Source organism: Pseudopodoces humilis, chromosome 10 (genome assembly GCF_049639895.1).
Source record: "Pseudopodoces humilis isolate 2021_Gansu_Grassland_sample_001 chromosome 10, ASM4963989v1, whole genome shotgun sequence".
In the NCBI taxonomy this organism is placed as follows: Eukaryota; Metazoa; Chordata; class Aves; order Passeriformes; family Paridae; genus Pseudopodoces; species Pseudopodoces humilis.
Window position 1 is genome coordinate 3,062,533 of NC_142209.1, and position 20,212 is coordinate 3,082,744.

Genomic DNA, 20,212 nt, shown 5'->3' on the forward strand with positions numbered 1-20,212 from the left:
ATGGCATTATAATTATAACATAAGTAGTTTGCTTTGTCAACATACTGTGACCTTAGAAAATAAGAATGGGGACAGAGAAGAGTCTGGACAATCCTGGAAATTAATTTTTAAAAAAGACTAATTAAACTTTATCTCTTTACAGAAAAAAAAAAAAAAAAGTTGGGTTGTTTCTGTTGGTTTTTTTATGTGAATGCACTAAAATTGCACCATCTGCTGGAGAAAATGATATGCTTAAACATACAGCAGAAAGTCCAGAAGATGAGTTGAATTCTCTACCCTTTAAAGCCAAAGACCAAAACCAGATTTAAGTTGCAAAAATGAACAGTTTGCCTCACACAGTGAAGTGGGCATAATGCATGACCAAAATGGAAAAAAAAAGCCCTCAAGCTGATAATCCACACAAAGTATCTGGCAGAATTCTTGCACAAGAGAAAATTATTATTTAAAAAAACTTAAAAAACTCCTAAAAATAGAGCCTGAAAGGCTGGGCAGCAGAAAAGTGCATGGTAAATATTATTTGTTTTGTGTCTGGTGACAGCAGCAAATAGGTCAGTTGGATACTGCCAATGTCGAGTGCTTTAAAGCAGAGCAGTTAGCAGCTTTCCTTGCACCCATGGTTTTGGCTAAAACATCAATCAGTTCCAGAATAATCTCAAAAAAGTAGAAGGAGAAATCCCAGCTACCTATGGAGTGGTGGTGCCTTGATTTTAGGTTTTTCAGCAGCAGGTGAGGATGGAGTTTTAATCTGAGGTTTGGCTGTTGGTGATGCCTCCAGATCTTGGCTCAGCTCTGCTTCAGTCTTCTTGATAAACTCATCGTATGACTGCACATGGAAAACAATTCCACCTGTTAATACACTAAACCACAACTACAGTTCAACTATCAAAACCTAGTAAGTGAACAAAGAATATACTTAGTTTCTTTATAAAACAATCTATTTAACTTTCCCCAGATCTACAGCTACAAATCCTAGAAATTTCAATAGTTTACTTCCAAAACCAAATTACATGATCACTAATCTTTAATCCCAGCTAGGATAGTAATGTTTATAAACATACATAACCCCCAGAATGCTGCTAGCAACCCATTACAGATAGACATTTTAAAAGGGAATGGAATTTTTGCCTCAAGGCTCTGCCTCATGATTGGAAATGGTTAAATAGCCAGGTTGGATGGGGCTTTGAGCAACTTGCTCTAGTGGAAGTTGGCCCTGCTCATGGCAGGGGGGTTGGAATGAAAGGATTTTCAAGGTCCTTTCCAACCCAAACTGTTCTGTGATTCTGTGTAATAGTCGCACTTCTATCACAGCCATGTGTCTTTCACAGCTGTTGATACAATATTCTGCCAACAACATCTACACTATAAAGATTCATCCAAGGCTAACAATCTGTTACTTTGCCCTTCTTTCTTCTGTTTCTAACCTCCAGTTGTTTGATCAAACTGGCTTCTTGGGCCTTCAGTCTCTCCTTTTGTCTCTTTTTCTGCTCCTTTTTCAGCTGGTAAACCACAGATTTCCTTTTCCGTAGTTCATCCTTCAGGGCCCTGATGCGTCCTTCGATGTCACTTTGATCAGAGGTGGTTTCTGAAAGAGTTTAGTTTTAGCCTTTACAAACTTGCACCTCACAAAACAATTCTAAGCAAAGCAATAAACAGTCATCCAGTAATTACAAAATATAGTTGAAAAGTGTCAAAGAATTTAATATCAACGTATTATTTAATATAGTAAGACTCTTAAGGTGGGATTTTAGATTCTCAACACTACTACATGTGTAAGATATAAAAAGGTGTTGCATCTTGCCTAATTTAAAAGAGATAGGCTCTGATATAACAACTTGTTCCCAAGCTTATTCACACCAACCACAGGTTTATGCTCTTCAACATTAGCTTCTTGTCATGTTGGTATTGTAAAAATTAATTTTCTGACAAATTTAGAAATACAACTCAAAGCTGCACACCAAAAATATATCTGAAACACAGGCTTACAATTATTATACCTAGTTTCAAGTTGCAGAGTTCATTGATGGGAATGTCACTTGGGACAGTGAACTTCAAACCAAGTATAAGTTTCTGGCCTGTGCAGATTTTCTGTCATCTAGACTAATTACATCTATGAAATACACAGCTGGCTGGCCAACAGCTGGAAGGGAAGTCAATTTGAACAATGCAGAGATTGTTACTCCCCAGATACTCAGTTCTAGTCTCCGCATGGTAACCCAATTCTACCAGTAACTCTGCTGATTTTCTTATTTCTGCTTTCCTTATTTCCTCTTAGTCTCTCAGACTCTACAGAGAGACTGCCTCAGTCTCTCATTAGTTGTTTTTTACCATTCACCTGACCATGTTCATTTGTTTCTTGTTCTAAATGTATACCAACATAGGGCAAAACAAGATCCTTGTCCCAGATTGGTGCTACCACAATTACCTTTAAAGTATTTGCCTGACACAGCCTCACTGGAGCTCCTCCCTGAGCTGATGTGCCCTTTCCTCTTCTATAGCTGCAGCTCCTAAGAGGATGATTTTGGCTGCTTTGTTTTTCTAATGCTCAGTATCACCTGCAATATTTTCTGGATGCTCATAAATGCCAATTACTTTACTTAGTAGTTTAGAAAATCAGTTAGCAGTATGCTTTGGTCAGCTAGCAGGAACAGCTGACATTTCCCTAATCCATCTCCTTTCTGAACATAACAAACCACCATAATGAAGGATTTAATTCTTAACAACAGCCAGTAAATTCAAACTGCTGTATTCTTTCTGCATTAACAACTGTTGTTAACCATTTAAAGAATTAAAAAAAAACAAAACTCAAACAAAAAGAATGGAATCTCACTTGCTAATCAGGAGCACTTTGTGATGCCACTGTAATTAACAGCTCCTCCCTAACAGTAAGTGACCACTATGTAATTACAGCATTTCTTGATCAACTCATAAGGGAAAGATCTGCACATGCTTTCATCTTTGACAATCTTGTCTACGCATGCATCAGACTGACAGGGCAATGACTTCAAGGTTACTCAGCAGGCCAGAACATTTGCCTCTTTACAATGGAATGATTTATTGTGAAACCAGAACCATCCTGATCGGCTTCCCACCTCTTATACCTTTCTTTAGAATTTGAAATCAAAGACTGTCAACATTTTGTTTTACACAAGTTTATTTTCATGATCACTGTTGCCTGCTCTGCATTTCATAATGGCTTCCTTATATGAGTCAGAGCTTTAAAATAATTTTATCAAGGTGCTGAAATCTTCACTGTGTTGGAAACTGCTCTCCAAACAGAATTCTAACACAGACTACTCAGTGCAAATACCCAGGTTTTTATCACAGTGAGTTACCAACCATCACAAACAACAGCCAGTACACACAAGATAACCTACTAATTCTTTTTCCACTGATGACTTACCATTAAAAAAAAGCAAGGAGGAAAATGCTATCTCATTTGCTAAGAAGTATTTCACAGTGCTCTATCAATTGCACTGTGGAAAATGAGACGTTCTAGAGACTAAAAGCACAGGAGTCAAAGGAGACTTCCCAGGTGAACAGAGTGGACAATGGTGACCCACTGGATGGTGGCTCAGGAACCCCTGCAATCCACATGACTGAGAGCACAGCAGGGAAAGGGCTGCTCTGTATCACTTCCAGTATTCCTCCCCTCAGCATTTACTGGCAGCCAGCTTGGGTACTGGATAAAGGGTATAATGAATCCATACAGGAGATTTTATAGCTCAAAATGCCACCTTGGGCTCAATTTTACTGCACACAGACCAAACCCTCCTTCAAAAATAAACCCCTATGTCCTGAAGCATCCATTGATTCTGCACACAGCAGAGAAGGCCCAAAAGTCTCTACCATATTGCCATGTAACAGAGCTGGTCTGCTTCTGGAGCTGGGTGCAGGAGGAGGGATTTTTAAATCCTAGGACCACCTTAACTATTGACTCTTCTCTTCTTCAGATGTGTTTGCAGAACCTGTTCTGCTTTCTATGAGAATATATAAAGTACAAACCTTCTTAGATTAAGATCTTCTTCAGGTGAAGAGATCGAATTACATAATGGGAAAATACTCCCACCAACCCCAAGCCTTGGCAATTTCCAGGAATTTGTCTGCCTCCCCACATCTATGTCTGCATTTCAAGTTTGTTAAAAGCAAAAGCTTTGAAAAAGCAATTTAAAGCCAACTAGGTATTACACTTACCTGACTGTGTCATAGATAAAGATTCATCAGACCAGTTGTGAGACGTCTGGTGGGACTTCACTGGCGAACGTAGCTGTCCTCCCGTTCTGTGGCTGCCTTTGCTGGAGTCTTGCCTTGATACAGATAAGCTGCTTTTAGGAGGAGACTGAAAGAAGAAAAGGATAAATAAGTAATTGCAGTTTGAAAATAAAAGATCGCTGTCATCAGGAGCCAGTTACAAGGAAAGAACAGCATGACAAGTGGACATCCCAAACAGTGGTACCTACACAACAACCTTAAGAAGAATATAATCTTTCCTAGGTAATAAAACAATATTACCAAGAACAGCAACAACTGACTACTTACTTTGAGCCTAGATTTCAATAAACCTGCTTAGACTACTTTACTACCACCTAAGTGAACTGACATGGCTCTGACTCACAAGTGTTCAATACATTTGTGTCATCTGCAGCAATAGGAACTCCTAGTAAATAAACTAATAAAGTTAACCACTTCATGTAAAGGGTGCAAGATGACATTCTGAATCAGTGAAACAACAGAGCACTATTTTTCTGAGGCCAGGCAAAAATTCAAAGAGCAAATGTTCTTCCAAAATGCTACTTAATGCTTCAACATTATCCTACAAACCTTTAAAACACCTTGGACATAACCTCTGGTACACATTAGACATTTTATTATTATCTCCTCAGAAAATCTGCCACAAAAGTACTTATTATAAGTCTAGATAAGCAGTTATTTTACTCCACAGACACTGCATTTTCTGTCTTATTGAGCACAGGGCAAAGTTATCAGGATGAAACTCATCAAAATTATCATCCAACTAGAAATAACAATTGGAATAGAACAATAAGGCAGAATTAAGCAGCGAGCAGACACAATATGAAACCCAAAGGACTGTGCATGAGGTTACAGGTCTCCTTCTTCATCCCACTTTGGGATGCATTACTTGCAAATAAGGCAAAGTGGAAAAACAGAGCACAGCTTCCACAGCCTCAAAGAATTTACACAATGGCAACAAGCTAGCCTACAGCTAATTCACGCTGCTAAAGTGGGTCAGTGTTCCACCACTTAGCACTGCATACCTGCATGACATACGCAAAATGTTTTTCTAGACTACCCACAAGTTTAAAAATATCTAAACTCTGGGCGGAAACAATATTTCCTCAAAACTTCAAAGCACACCTCTGATCACAATGATTACTCACAGTAACGTGAAATGGTATCACAAACACAGAAAGCTGATTTAGTTAACAATGTAATCTTCTACTTTGACAACTGGGATGGCTGTACTTGCCACTTCTCTGGTAGTGTGTAAGAGTACAAACAGCAGAATAGCTCACTCACCAGTTTGCCAGGCGAGGAAGAGGACTTGAAATCTTCAGAATAAGCCATTTCTTCATTAATTGTACTCTGATCTGGGCTTTCTGGCTGTCCATGGCCCATGGGCTCTAATGGGACAGACTCAGCAGCCGGACTGCCAAGATCTTCTGGGATAGAGCTTTCACTATTCAGATGAGAACAAGAAGGCACTGGAGACTCTTCCTCACTAGCTGTTTCTGAGATTCAACGAGAGGAAAAACAAAGCACATCAGAACTTGCACCATCTTATATGCAGAGGCTGAAGGCATAAGGTTGAAGGCAAACTTTCTATGCTGGCTGAAGATAAAGTAGTAACTGCTATCAGTACATGTCAAACAAGCATTATTTCACTCACTAGACACTGATGGTGAAATATTTAGCAAGAACAAGCCTGTTTACCAGAGAAGAATGATTTAAAGCTATGATTTGTGTTCAAGAAACAAGTGGATGTGGCACTTAGTGCCCTGGTCTAGTTAACAAGGTGGTATCAGTAAGAGGTTGGACATTATGATCTCACAAGGCCTTTTCCAATCCAAATGATTCTGGACATCTGTGAAAACTGCCCAACATTCTTACCAATTGCTGAATATCTAAAATAAAGATGTTTTCAGGATATTCTAACACTTTCCAGACAACGCACTCCAAAAAGACTATTAGGGAAACCTGTCCTTCCAGTTGACCATACAGAAGCAAGAGTCACTATTAGTCTGAAGAAGTCATGGAGGAGCATATAATCTGCAGGCCAGATCTTGAATTTAGAATTGATTGCTTCCTTTACAGTAGTTGTAGAAAACATTTTAATGTTATGATTTCATCATGAGTCTCTCAAATGGCAACAAACAAAATAATAATTTGGGTTTTCAATATTCCTGTTTACTAAATTCCGCAGTAGTCATGGCATTACTGAGGCAGCCATGGAGAACTATTCAGTGTTTGAGTAAAGGCTGGGGAGTAGGACTTTTCCTTCTGAAGCAGGGCTGTGTTCCAGTGCTTACTGGTAGATACAATCAGCACAAAGCAAAGCTATTTTCTCACTTATTGATAAGAATTCAGTATTCATGCTGAATTTTTGTTCATTGGAACTTACTAACCCATACAATCTTTAAAATGTCTTACAATGCCTAAAATCTACATGCCTGCTTTCAGTAACAAGTCTAATAGGGCATTACTCTGAATTCTATTTGAACATTCAAAGGATGTGCTGCCTATTTTCAGCAAAGCAGGGAAAAAAAAAAATAGATATGTTTTTAGAACAATCCCTGAAATAATTTTCTCTCAATGCAGCTCCCTGTGCTTCAGCATGATCCACTTAAGACAGAACTGTAAAGCTCTAGCTTCCAACATCTGGGAATTACATTTTTCTGCAGGATAGCATAATTTATACTAATTACATCCTGGAATACTTTACCACGTTTCAAGTAGGTTGCATTAACAACAGAGGGAAGAAAACATTCTTTTAATTTTCTAAAAACACAGACAATGGCAAAGTAGCAACTGACAGGGAGCAATCCTCACCAACAGTACTAAAGCTAACAGAGACATTTTGCTGGGGAAAATGATTTTAACAGAGTAAGTTCAGAAGACTACCAGCAAATGACCATGCCATACTGCAATACTTCTGCTTCAAAAGATAGAAATACAGTTTAAAAACTGTATGTAGAAGTGACTGATGGGCTTATGCTGCACTGTTCACTTGGGAGGATACATAGCAAAGGAGAAATATACATTTATGGTGTAAAAACAGGCTACAGAGTGCAGAAATTGAGATTCTGAAAGTGTCCAGAAAACAACCAAAATATCAGAAGAGGAAACAACTGCAAACCTAAGTAATCCTTGTGTCAAATTATGCTTCACTCTTGTCATATGTGTCACTTCCCCCCAATTCCAAATACCTTTGGGCTCAGTTCTCTGATCCCCCAGCTCTTTCTTGGCTGTCTTGGTTTTGAGCAGCTCTTTGTCCCAGGCAGCCAGAGCCTGCTTTTCCATCCGCCGTATTTCTGCTTCCTCTGCATCCAGGCGGCGTTTCCACTCCAGCAGCTCCTCCGCGTGCTGTCGGCGCTGCATCAGCTTCTGTTCCCGCTTCGTGAGGAACCTGACAGGCAGAACACAGGACAATGGCAAACCAGCCAGCCACACTCCGAGCTCCCAACACCCAGATGCTCCATTGCCACCATTCCCAGAGTTGCAGTTGTTCTGTTTGTTTTCTAGGATAATATCCACAATAACTGCTATCTCCCAGACTTCTGATGTGCTGCTGCAAAAACCCCACAAGTAGACAAGAGTTCTTTTCTCTGCAGGAAGTAATGTCTACATCACACTGTAAACAGGCTGTTTACATTTTAAAAATCTTCAAAAACCATTAAAAGTGCTACAAACTATGTGCTTAACTGAACAGAAAAAGTTCCCAATTTCAGGAAATGTAAAGTACCTGTGGTATTAAACTGGAACCTTCTAGAAAGCTGTGACCGTTTGAAAAATGAACTTTTTTTTTTTTGCTAATCCCAGTGACAGAAAAAGTTGTAACCTCAGTTGCCCCACAGATTTTTTTTCTAATGTTATTATAAGAGAAGGTGATTCTATTTTAACAGTCCTCCTGGAGCTTTAATCCTTCTTCATTTAAGTATCATCTCTAAGGATTGACACACTTGGAATGTTAATGTGAGCTGACAGCATCAAGAGAATAACAATGCTGGACTGTTTCTTCCCAGCTCCTAATATATCTAGCTAGTAGTTTAAGAAGAAATAAAAATTAAAGCTCATGCTGAAAATTCACAGGTATTTTCTTTCTTTCTGTCAAAGAGCTTGTAAGTGATCCACGAAACCTTAGAACTGACAAAACTCTCACAGGATTTTGTAGGTATGAATAGCTTTGTGTGCACATTGTTCTCTTTGCCAGCTCCTGTCTCATTTCTGAGCACTGAAGTAACCATAGCACTTAACCTTTCAGACAGTAAATTGGAAACAAGTTCAACATGAATTGCACACACTTCTGGCATGCCAAGCCTAGAGAAGAGTGTCTGTCATCAATACATTTATCTACACTGAAAACTCAAAGATATCACAGAACCACTGCAGAAAGTCCATAGTTTGCCAGCTAGAGAGAGTTTGCCACTGGTACAGAAGTTGTGGTACTGGTAGAAGGCAGACTTGAAAGACTTGTGATACTTTGTTTTTGCAAATGTCCTTATAATTTTCAAGCATCCCAAGCACTTAGCATCAAAGTTTTTAAGCTGCAAAGCAGACAATAATCTCATTTGTGCTTTTAAGCTCTTATGTTTCAAAAAACCCTTTTATTTACAGAGACTGGAATGGCCAAGTGACTACTGTGCAGGTTGTGCCTGCTAAGGGACATTTCTCGTTTGCTCACTTAGTGTTTGTTCTGCTCCCTGGAAAAGTGAGCTGGCAGTTGATCAGAAAGGTTGAGATTCAGATGAGTCCTTCTCTAAGACAGATTCAGACAAAGGGAGCAAGTTATGACACAAAAAGTTTCAGAAGCCACTTAGAGACGATCACAATCTTATTTCTGATGGTCAAAAGAAGAGGAGGTGAAAAACAGAAGCACCTCAGAAACTCTGAGCCACCTTCAAGCTGACAGATTCCATGATTTTGTGCATTATTTTATCACTTTCTGTAGACAAACATCAAGCATCATCTACACTTAGGCAAAACTGACAGGCCAGTATCATCATGAGAGCAAACTACCAACAACAATTGCATTACAAACATGACAGGGACAGTCATGACAATGTTGTGTCTTTCACCAGCACTATTAGATCCATCCACTCTTACTCTCACACACACATCATTACCAATTAGTCCAGCAGATCATGTGTCTGGAACTTGTTTTGGAGGTCATCTTACAATGACCTCAATGCAAAAACCAACTTTTTCTTCTTTCTTTCTACTGTTTGATTTCAGCGGAAAGTTTTGTAGTTTACTGGATCTTGAGAGAGGCAAGTCCAGTAGAAATAAAATGAAAGAGAAAGGCTGAAATAAATGTATTCAAAAGAACAGGACTCCTTAAAAGCAGATGTCAAATGAATTAACCCAGAAGACTACAAACAGGAGAATTAATGAAATGCCATGAAAATGATTACCACACAAAAACTACTTAATAAGAAAGATAAGTCAACAGAAGTGATGGGAGAGAAAGAGGATACCAACAAAAAACCTACAAGAAGAGGAGGATCAAAGCAGCATGGCCACAGATGCAGACCCTTTCATAACCCAGGGATATTAAAGACCAGAGCCACAAAATAGCAGGTGCATTGCCTTAATATTTACTGCAGTCTAGAGGGTTCCAGTTGCAACACCAAGCGTACACATTTATCCTCAAAAGCAGAAAAAAAAATTTGCAAAAGCACATCTGCCACCTATGCAGCTTGAAATGTGGGGGAGCAATGAGGAAGCAGCAGCACTCAGATTACAGCAGCATGATTTCAAAGTCTATTTCCCTAGTGCTAACATCACACATTTTATCCATGCATTTCAAATATTAGTATTAACCTGCTGCTCTGAACTGTACTTGTACATTTTAAGGTTTATTGACTACAAGCCCAAACAATGAGGTTTCAGCAGCTAATCTGAAGTAGAACCCAGACAGTGGGAGCAAAATGAACTGTCTGTTTGCCACTCAGAACACAGTGGGAGTAAGAGATTAGAATCCTGGAACGGTTTGGGTTGGAAGGGACATTAGAGATCATCTAGTTTCACCCCTCTACCATAGATAGGCAGGCACTCCTTTTGCTAGACCTGGTTGCTCAAAGCCCCATCTGACTTCGCCTTGAACACTTTTGGAGAGGGACAGGTTGTTTCTCTGGGCAATTTGTGTCAGTGCTTCACCAACCTCACAGCAAAAATTTATATTTAAATTATATTAGGTCTACCCTCCCAGCCTAAAACCATTACCCTTTGCCCTATCACTAAGGCCCTGGTAAGTGTCTCTTCATTTTTATTATAACCTCACTGTATATGCTGAAAAAGTACAATAAGGTCTCCCTGGAGCCTTCTCTTCTCCAGACTAAACTAGTCCAACTTTCTCAGCCTTTCTTCATAGGAAAGGTGTCCTCTCTCTTTTATTTCCTGTGGCTTCCTCCGGACCTGCTCCTACAGGTTCATGTCCTTCTTGCACTGAGGACCCCAGAGCTGGACACAGGACTGCAGATGGGGTCTCACCAGAGTGGAGTAGAGGGGTAGAACCACCTTCCTCAACCTGCTGTTTTTCCATGCAGCCCAAAACAAAGTTGGTTTTCCGGGCTGCAAGTGTACACTGCAGAGTGATACCAAATTTTTTGGTCTAAAAGCATCTCCAAGTCCTTCTCTGAAGAACTGCTCTCAATCCATTGACTCCCCAGACTGAACTGATAGCGGGGATTGTCCTGACCCAGGTGCAGGGCCTTGCACTTGGCCTTGTTGACCTTCATGAGGGTCACACTGGCCCACTCCTCAAGCTTGTCCAGGTCCCTCTGGACGGCATCCCTTCCCTCCAGCAAATCAACTGCACTGCTCAGCTTACTGCTGAGGGTGGAGTGATCCCCCTATGTCATTGATAAAGATCTGGAAACAGTGAGGTGAGTGTCAAATGTATCCATTGCTGAAGAACCTCTGGACTTTCTAGGACTGAACAGAGCATGCTCTATCAAAGAGTCTATCACTGGAGAAATATACAGTTACCTGACCAATTGGTTGTAGATATACAGCTGGAATTTGGGGTGGAGGTTGGGAAAACAGACACTGAGAGAGGCCCAGTGGTGAGACGTAAAGACAGAGAAGAAGTAGTGAACAGGAGAGCAGTGTCTACAAAATAAGGAGGAAGAGTTTAAAACTAAGATAGCAATTAAGGCAGAAAGAATGAGAAAAGGACAGCAACTGGCAAAGAATTTTAAAATTAATTGCATTTAACATTGTATAGTTAATACCCAACATATGCAGTACAAAAACTATACACTGTTATGCAAAAGGTTATAGAACATACACTTATAACACTGTTTTCTGTTAATGAAAGACAAGTTATTTTTACACTGCTGTATTTTTCTTTAAATATTGGAGAGTTTTATTACTTTGATGCAGATTTCCACAGGTGCCAGTTAATGTATCTCAGCTTGACCTCTCTCATACTATTCTCTCAAAAGAGTGTATTATTGGTACTGAAGAGCACGCTGATTTTGCAATATCAACAATTTGCTGGTCTGAAACTTCAAACACATTTTTTTCACCTGGTGAAACCTCAATAAAATGATTTCTACGGTAAGGTAGGCACCAGTGAAAGAGCAAAGAAAAAAGATTAAATAATTTACTTCTAAAACATTAACAGTTCCAGGAAAAGGGTCCAAGATATACCCACCATTCATATTCTAGCTGCTAACTGGGATTTTTTGCAACGAAGTACAGACTTGTTCTCAGAATACTCATATATTTCATTTGAAGTACTAACTGCAGAAGGATGATACTTATTGTTTTAAAAAAAAAACCTACATAACTTACAGCTCTGCTTAAAATGGTATTTCTTAAAAGTACTACCATTTTAAGCTAATTCCTAATGAATTATCAAATTTATAGAAAAATACCATGCTCCATTTAACTCTATCAACTACAATGCAAGCTAAGAAGCACACTAAGGAAAAGCAAATGAAAATAAGCATTTAATCCGTTATTGCACAGATTATCATTAATGCTGCATATGCAAGGAAAGCCAGGGGAAAGTGGTTAATTCTCTTTGACAGAGCATGCTCCTGTTCACGTGCAGGCTACACAGACTCAGCAGTTAAAATGAAAACAGAACTATTCTTTCATTCCCCTTTTAGCAGAAGACAAATATTAAAGCTTCCTGCTAAGTAAGGAAGCCAAAGGATTTCCTTTGTGGCATACAGCAAATCCAGCATAGCAGGCTTTCCCAATTCCTTCCTTCCTCTAGTTCCTTTGTATTTATCATTTAGTTTCTCCCCTTGAGCCCTACTTCCCACCCTGATTCCCCTCAAATGGCAGCTTGCTATCATTACACCCCAAACCAAACATCTTACTGTTATTTTTATGTGTTTTACAAATCAGGACATTAAAAAAAAAAGATACCAAGTCAGCACTCTTTTTCGATCAATAAGCACTGCTATCACTACCAAAACACCTGCCAAAGGTGTGCAAGAACTGTGCAAGAGGGAAATCAAGTTTTAGAGATTAATTTATACTTACATAAAATACTTTCTCCTTTGAACATATACAACAATCCAAGACTTTTAAAACCATAAAACCAAAAACACATGACCACATAGATCACACACAATTTCCACTTGTTCTGCCTAAAATTGTTCCATCTCAAATCCTGGTATCCAGCTTTTGAAAAGTATTCTCCAGGTGAGTACTCTTTCCAACTACATACAATACTAATCAAATGATGACTAAAATATCTTTAAAGGTAGAACATACTTTATATCTGCTACCATCCCTTGTAATATATAAGTCTTTATGCAATTGTAAATGTTGCTTAGAAATGAAGGTACTTTGAAAAAACAAGATTTCAAGTATATTGATAAACCCACTAGCTGATAAAAATGGCAAAGGAAGTATTGGATATACAAGTATATTTGTCATCTCTTTTAGCATTAATACTGTATCTTAAAATTCGTACGCTGTAGATTGATTTTTTTAATCACTATTTCAATTTGTTGAATTTGTTTGTGGGAAAAAATAAGATAGAGACCCTCTTTTAACAAAAAAATAAGATCAGGAGAAAAAAAAAAAAAATTTCTTGAAACCCTAGAAGTCAGCATGGCCTACAACACACAAGCTTTTCAAGTCCCCATCTTAAGTAATTTATCTATCTCAAAAGATACTTTGAGAATTTGCCACTATGATAATGGGGTGGTTTTCGTACCACTTGGAATCCTAGGAGTTTAGTTTTGGAAATATGACCTCAGAATCTTCTAATTATCAGTGATTTTGGCTGTTCAGTTTACCAGATGCCACCAGAGGAGTCCAAATAAAACAGCAATCAACTTGGGCTAGAAGGCCATGAAATTACAACATGTTTTAAGTTTTTTCCTACTTACATCAAAGCCTCCCTTACTGCTGTTGGGTTTTATTTTCATCATACTCAAACACATGGGTGGGAAATGTGCTTCTCAAATAATTGCAAGCAAACAAGCTGCTAAGGAGTCATGGACAGCTGGCCTTTACATGGCACTCACTGCTTGCTTTGTGATGTTTATCCAGCTGTGTTTGGAGTCTCAAGGGGAAACACATTCCAAAGGTCACCCACATGGACTAAAGTGCGATGACTATCTTAGTTCTAAGCTCTAAAGAATTGTTTAAGTAAAGACTATTTCTTGTGGCAACTGGCAGAAGCCAGACTTTCAATTAATTAGTCTCAAATAAGAATTTAGGGCACAAGCGATTAAAGTGTTTGGGATGTTTTGTGCACACAAACTAATCCTACACTGAAAGGATGCATAAACAATTTTTTATCTAAAACAACTTCATAGGTGAAATCAGGAGGTTCATTTCAGGTTTTCAGACCCAGGAACTGCAAACAGATTTTGCTATTTCCTCTGGAGCCTAACAAACATTTTCAACATTTTTCCAACCTGTAAACCATATATATTCTCAGTCACATACATATCACCCCCATTAATAAAGAAAATATTTAAAGAATTCATTCTAGCTGATTTTAATGCAATCAGAATTAAAATTCAGCAGCTGGACAATTAGATAGAAATCACATACCTGACCACTTCAGTGTCTTTCTGTGAGCCAGATCTGAAACTCAGTTACTAGTTTTTTGCATAAAACAATTGCTATTATAAGTAACATTTCAACTCAAAATACAAATTGACACTGTAATTCCAGAGTCTCACTCCCTATATTTTTTTACTCTTTAAGGTAAAAAGGGGAGATACAAAATACAGGCACCATTTTGACCATTTGACTTCAGGTCTCTCATTGTAAGAGGAACTCTGACAAGATGTGCTGTGAAGCCAGAACCTGTCCATATTCCTTGTACTTACAAACATCAACATCTCTTAAGCTGATGTGTTTTTACCAACTCTATCAAGTGCAAAGAATATTAAACCAAATCTTCTACAATAAAACCTTGACCACATGGTCTGCCATAACGTTTGAATCTTAGTATCATGCAAGAACCATAGCCTGTAAATTATTATATTCAAAGATTAACATAGTTTTATTCATGCTTCTAAATCAGCTGTTTTTCAGGCAATTCAGATCAAAGTGTGATATCAACACCATTAATATTTCTGATGGCCATTTTTAGTGCAGATGTGGGCCAAACCAATTTGTTCCATTAAAATATCAACATTTTGTGAAAGAAAAAAAAACATAGTTACTTTTCATCCATTCTGCTGCGCATTTTTTTAAGTTTCTGCATAATGCTGCTGGTCTCACTGCTGGAGATGGAGATTGGAGAAGGACTGCGTGTTTCTGCATCAGTTGGAAGTGGGCTGGAACCATTGCTCTGCTTGATGTCATCCTCACTGGGAAGCTCCTGCAATTAAAGGGTTAAAATAAACAAGAAGCATTAAAAGAATATTCCAAAATCCTTTAAAAGTTGTGTTAATTTAGCTTGTAATTGCTAGGTTACATGAAATACTGCTTGAGATAAGTCTGTCCACTTGCAGATTTAACTTAATAACCTCATTTTTAGCACACCCTTTCTCTCCATAATTTAACTTTTCCTCTAACTGTATCCAGAACAAAATAACAAAAACAAACACTCAAACAAAAACCACAAATAAACAAACAACCAACCATAAAGTCCCACAAAGCAACAAACCACCGGAATTCAGTTACCCAAACAGGAAACTAAGCTCTTCTAAAGTATTACTATTAAACCTGTGTCTTCTCAAAATTTTGTAAGGAGGCAACCAGTTGCCAAAAACCTCATTTTGCTACCTTGTAAAGTAGATGCAAGAAACTTAGCATAATTACACTAACACACACAGCAGGAAGTTTTGGGGTTGGTGCTTATATTTAGTACTTTGGGCCTGAAAAATAATCAAACAAAAATCAAAGCCTGAGAGATCTAAGCATCAAACTCACATTCCCAAAGTCATTAGTTCAGCTTGAGAATGAACAAACACCATCTACTGTGCATTTAAAACATTTTGTGACTTCTCCAAAGGTGTTTCCTTAAATGATGCTCTAAAGAAATTAAACATAAATTGCTGAGATGAAGGGGTGAGACCATTTCAGGCAGACAAAACTTCCAAGTGATAGGTCCAATCTAGCAGCCTTCCATTCCTATAAACACTGAAGTTGCAAGGCTGAGGAGGGAAGACTGCAGCTTCTGTGCTGAACACTCACCAGCTTGTTTTCTCCTGCAGACTTCAGTTTTTCCTGCAGTTTCATTGTAGTCTGACGGATTCGCTCGATTTCCGCCTGCTGTTTAAGGATGAGCTGCCTCTCCTTCCTAGCAGCCTTGTTTGCCTCCTGGAGACGTTTAATTTCTGCCTTTTAGGTATAAAAGATTCAGCATAAGAATACTGACAGACCTCTCTCAAGAACACACTGAAAGCTGCCACAGTGACCTTGCTATGGGCTTGACATGACTGCAATTACATGAGGAAGGAACTAGGCTGAACTTCAGTAGCAAAGAACTGGAGATCAATTAATACTTCAGAGTCTCAATCATGAGATTACAGATAGAAAAGGACCCTTGAGAAGAACGTGCTGAGTAGGACTGAAATGCAAATAAAACTTACAGGTAAGAAATGTTGCTGGTTCTCCATTCCTATATTTACAGTGTCTGAAACATTTAATGGGTACACATGGCTTTCAACAGGACTTTCCTAGAGAGCATCCCTTACCTTTTCCTGCTGTAATCTCAGCAGCAGACCACGCTGCCTCTTTCGAATAGGAGGCATCTTATCATCTTCTCCCTTGTCTCGCAAATGCCTGCAAATAAATTGAAAGGAAGAAGTAGAAATAAAGTAATAAGATTACTTAATAAATAATAATAAAGTCATATGAAAAAAGTACACAACAGGCCTTTTACTATATAAACTAAAATTTAAAAAAAAATAAATTTACTTTTCGTGTTCTGCAGAAGGGTATATACCTTAATTCTTGGTATGCTCTGTGGTGGAATATTTTGCACCAATTGGTCAGACAGGCACAGTAAAAAGGCCAGTGCTGGTAACAGAAGATTACACAAGAATGGGCAGAGGCTCTGCAGAGGTAGCTCACTCACCATTTGAAAAGCACAAAAGGAAGGACACTTGGCTCACTACCTAATAATCCTTTGTAAAATCCACAATAACAAGAAATTGTAAGAAAATGTCTGCTGAACAATGGTACTCTCATGCAGAGAAAATTGCTGATTACATCTGTAGTGTCTGTTGTTTACTAGTATCAGTGGGTAGTTCAAGTGGACTTCAGGACAAAGCCTATCTTACCTTGGAAACAAATCACTAACTGCAACATGTATCCAGATTTACAAAATGTGGCCTAAGTTAACTAAAACTACCTCATATACACATCAAACAAACAAAGGTCAAACTTTTTGACAGTTCTGTATCTTCCTGAATTAAGATGTGTAGAATGGTTGGCAGCTACCTTCTCTAACTGACAACAAACATCTGTTCTTCTACTGTTTCAGTGAAATTCTTAATCAAACCACAATCAGTGTAAATATCAAAACTGAATTTTTATATTTATATACTGGGTCCGGTTCTTTCCAAGTCCCAGTAACAACTGTACAGAATACTGATGTCAGAAGATTAGTTCATTAATACTTAATTAGAGAGCAGTAAGGTGGAAATAAAACCTTGAAAGGTAGAAGGAAATGGTCAGTCAGCAGTTATACATTTTCAGAGCTCCCTTACTTTTTCTGGTGTTCCAGCCAAGCCAGTTCAGCCTTGGTCTTCTCTTTGAGAGCCTTCTCCCGGAGCCGGAGGAGGGAGGACTGATGAGCTGCTCGCATCTCCTCCTCCTTCATGTACTGTCTGACCATCTCCATGGTAAACTTAGAGAAACTGTCTTGCCCCCCTGAGAAGGGCATGCTTAGCTCCTAGAAGGAAAGACAAAGTTGGCACTAAACCACAGAAATGCCATGGCTTTTTTTCAACTACAGGTCTGTGTGTGTATATACACAGATACACAAAAATAGATGCAGGAAGGGAAGCTGTTTTTTCTCTGAGCTTTGTGCAGACCAGCATTTTTTGCCCTGGGCTGTGTGACAGTTTTGGGAGGTCCTCACCTTGGCTGGAGAGATGAGGCATCCTCTTGTATTTCCCAGCTGTGTGTTAGCATAGTTGGAGGATTTAATCCACCAGGCTTTTAAAACCCACCTCAAAAAGTCACTCCTCCTAAGCCACAAGGTAGAGGATGTACTGCTCTGTAAGCCACCACACTTGTTTAACAGTGACATACAGCATGATTCACACATCTCTGTTTTGAGATGCTCAGAGAACCACAGGGAGGAAAAGAAACCTCAACCCTGAAAACACAGCTAAGAACAGCTCACTTGAAGCTTATCAGCTTAACTGTGTCAGATCAGTTAATTTAACTTAAACATGATTGCCTCAACTACCTTGATAGACGACAGAGCTGTTTTGTCTGGGGACACTTCCTCATCAGAATCATCACGACTGCCTCGCTTCTTCTCCAGATTATTTCTGCGATGACTCTCAGAGGGCAGCAAAGACCGGAAAGATTTTTCTTCAATCTCATCCTCTGTCATGGACTCATCAAATTTCAGGGAATACTCTGTTGCAACAGAAGCGGAATCTGAGGGAGAAATCAGGGAGGCAGCTTTCCACTCAGTCTGGCACCATGAACGCAATTTTAGTCTGTCTCATCTCACTAATGTTAGGGGGGATCAGAAAGACAGGGAGATAAGTGACGTAGAAAAAAGGGTGTTTTGGAAAGAGTGATTTTGAGTTAGGGGACATCTGTTATCCAGCTTCAAGTGACCTAACAGATTTGTGTACACAGATATAAATACAGTCTGGAGTTACTGAAACATTTAGTGCTGTGTCTGCAGCAGGTGAGCATCTGGCTAATCCAACATCTCACTGTGCCATTCTGTTCCCTCTTAAGAGACTACAATTCACCTGGGGCTCAGCTTTCTTCACACACTTTCCCCCATTTATTTCAGAAATTCATTCTGAAACAGCACCACCCTGCCCCCTCACCACCTTCAAACCCATCACACATCAGCAGTATAGCCAACCTTTTTCATCTGGCAGGGACAAAACACTGTCACTGGGCAAGGAATCATCAGCAGCAGTCTGAGCCTGCTCTTCAATACTGCTGGCTGTCTTCTCACGACGGGAAAGCTTTTTCTCATTCTCCTTAGAAGATGGAACTGAAGGGCTCTCCTGGCGGCTGCTGGTACTACTGTGTTACCAAGAGATTGTTTCTTTAAAAATACTTTACACATTTCAAAATACTTATATTACATTGCTACTGTACACACCATGATTAACATCACAACAATAAACAACATGCAGAGGGTTTGGTTTTGGTTTTAAAATGCAGTTTGGCTACTTTAAAATTCCAAGTTTCATCTAACTACTGATTGTTGTTTTTATTCTAGCTTAAAATCCATGTGGTCTGAAAGTATGCATATCCTTTGCCTGGCAGTGAGTAGTGATGATAAACAAATGCAAACAAATCTTTTTTCAGATTTTAAAAGAATGAGTAAGTTAGAAATTCTGTTTTAGAAGTTAGGAGAACTACAGAGGACAACATTTTTCCAGTTCAAGGTCAGAGAAGGATACAAGAAACTTCATGGGACCTAACTATATCAGGTAAGTGAACAGGACACAAAAAGCTTCTTACCTCTGATCATGAACTTTTGATCTTGAAGACTCAGAGTAACTATCAAACATTGGTGAGTATGTCTGTTTTGAGTCACCTGTCTCCTCTTTACCTTGTGATATAGCACCAGACTCACTTTTTCTGGAAACAAGAAGCATTTGGGGTAAATTTGCATTGTCTTAAACACAGGAATAATACAGTTTTCATGAGCTCTCATCAGTTTACTAAAGAAGTAACAGCTGAAATTTCTGCTAAAAGATTTCTTAAAGCTTAAACTAGGTTAAGTCATCCCACAAAACGTTTATATCACCTTTTTCTACTCTTTTATGTAGAGTTTCACAGAATCAGTTAATGCCACCTTTGGTGTACACCATTAAGGGCATAAAGATGGAATCCACATTCATCTTAAATGCTCCCTCATTAGGACGTCTTAACATTTTTTGCAAGAACACGTGAAGCAAAACCTAGGAAATCTTACTTCCTCCTTCCCAAGATGTGAGACATTAAGCCAAACCTGTTTGTATCAGCTCGGGCTCTCAGCTGGTTCATGAACTCTGAATGGTGCTGCCGCTGATGGTCAAACAAGGTGGAGACTGGAGCAGCTGGAGCACTGACAGTGTCTGAGATCTGGGTCCGTGCTAACTCTGTCATCTGAGTACAGCAAAAAACATGGGAATACAGTGAGCTTATCAGCATCAAAATGCCTCTGGAAGAGAAAATAATAATTCTGGCAGGCAATTTAGTGATTTTTAACAACTGTGTAAGACATGGGGTTACAATGGTTTGTAACAAAGTCAGTTCTGGTGCTAACGGTTCATACTGCCCTGTGAATACATATTCCTCCATACTCCTTTCCTTTACCCATAATAAATTACAGTGTACATTTAAAAAT

At 38.9% G+C, this 20,212-nt stretch overlaps 1 protein-coding gene across 11 annotated transcripts in view; it reads right to left on the minus strand.

The window, feature by feature from the left end:
• The window catches only part of CEP350 (centrosomal protein 350), a 71,262-nt gene that overhangs the window by 15,484 nt on the left and 35,566 nt on the right, over positions 1 to 20,212 (minus strand). For 8 of the 11 annotated variants that reach the window (XR_001331847.2, XM_088060149.1, XM_014257560.2 and 5 more), the window contains exons 20-33: positions 19,835 to 19,971; positions 19,342 to 19,461; positions 18,731 to 18,897; positions 18,089 to 18,285; positions 17,382 to 17,566; positions 16,365 to 16,452; positions 15,862 to 16,008; positions 14,886 to 15,043; positions 11,224 to 11,346; positions 7,443 to 7,642; positions 5,536 to 5,747; positions 4,192 to 4,336; positions 1,422 to 1,582; positions 684 to 823 (exon numbers count right to left, since the gene is read on the minus strand). Coding sequence is in view for 10 of the 11 variants with exons in the window: in XM_088060149.1 (XP_087916275.1) it covers positions 684 to 823; positions 1,422 to 1,582; positions 4,192 to 4,336; positions 5,536 to 5,747; positions 7,443 to 7,642; positions 11,224 to 11,346; positions 14,886 to 15,043; positions 15,862 to 16,008; positions 16,365 to 16,452; positions 17,382 to 17,566; positions 18,089 to 18,285; positions 18,731 to 18,897; positions 19,342 to 19,461; positions 19,835 to 19,971 (2,180 nt within the window). In the remaining variant the exon portion in view is untranslated. The remainder of the gene's footprint in view (positions 1 to 683; positions 824 to 1,421; positions 1,583 to 4,191; positions 4,337 to 5,535; positions 5,748 to 7,442; positions 7,643 to 11,223; positions 11,347 to 14,885; positions 15,044 to 15,861; positions 16,009 to 16,364; positions 16,453 to 17,381; positions 17,567 to 18,088; positions 18,286 to 18,730; positions 18,898 to 19,341; positions 19,462 to 19,834; positions 19,972 to 20,212) is intronic. The other 3 variants (XM_088060152.1, XM_088060151.1, XM_014257559.2) reach the window with 2 other exon arrangements.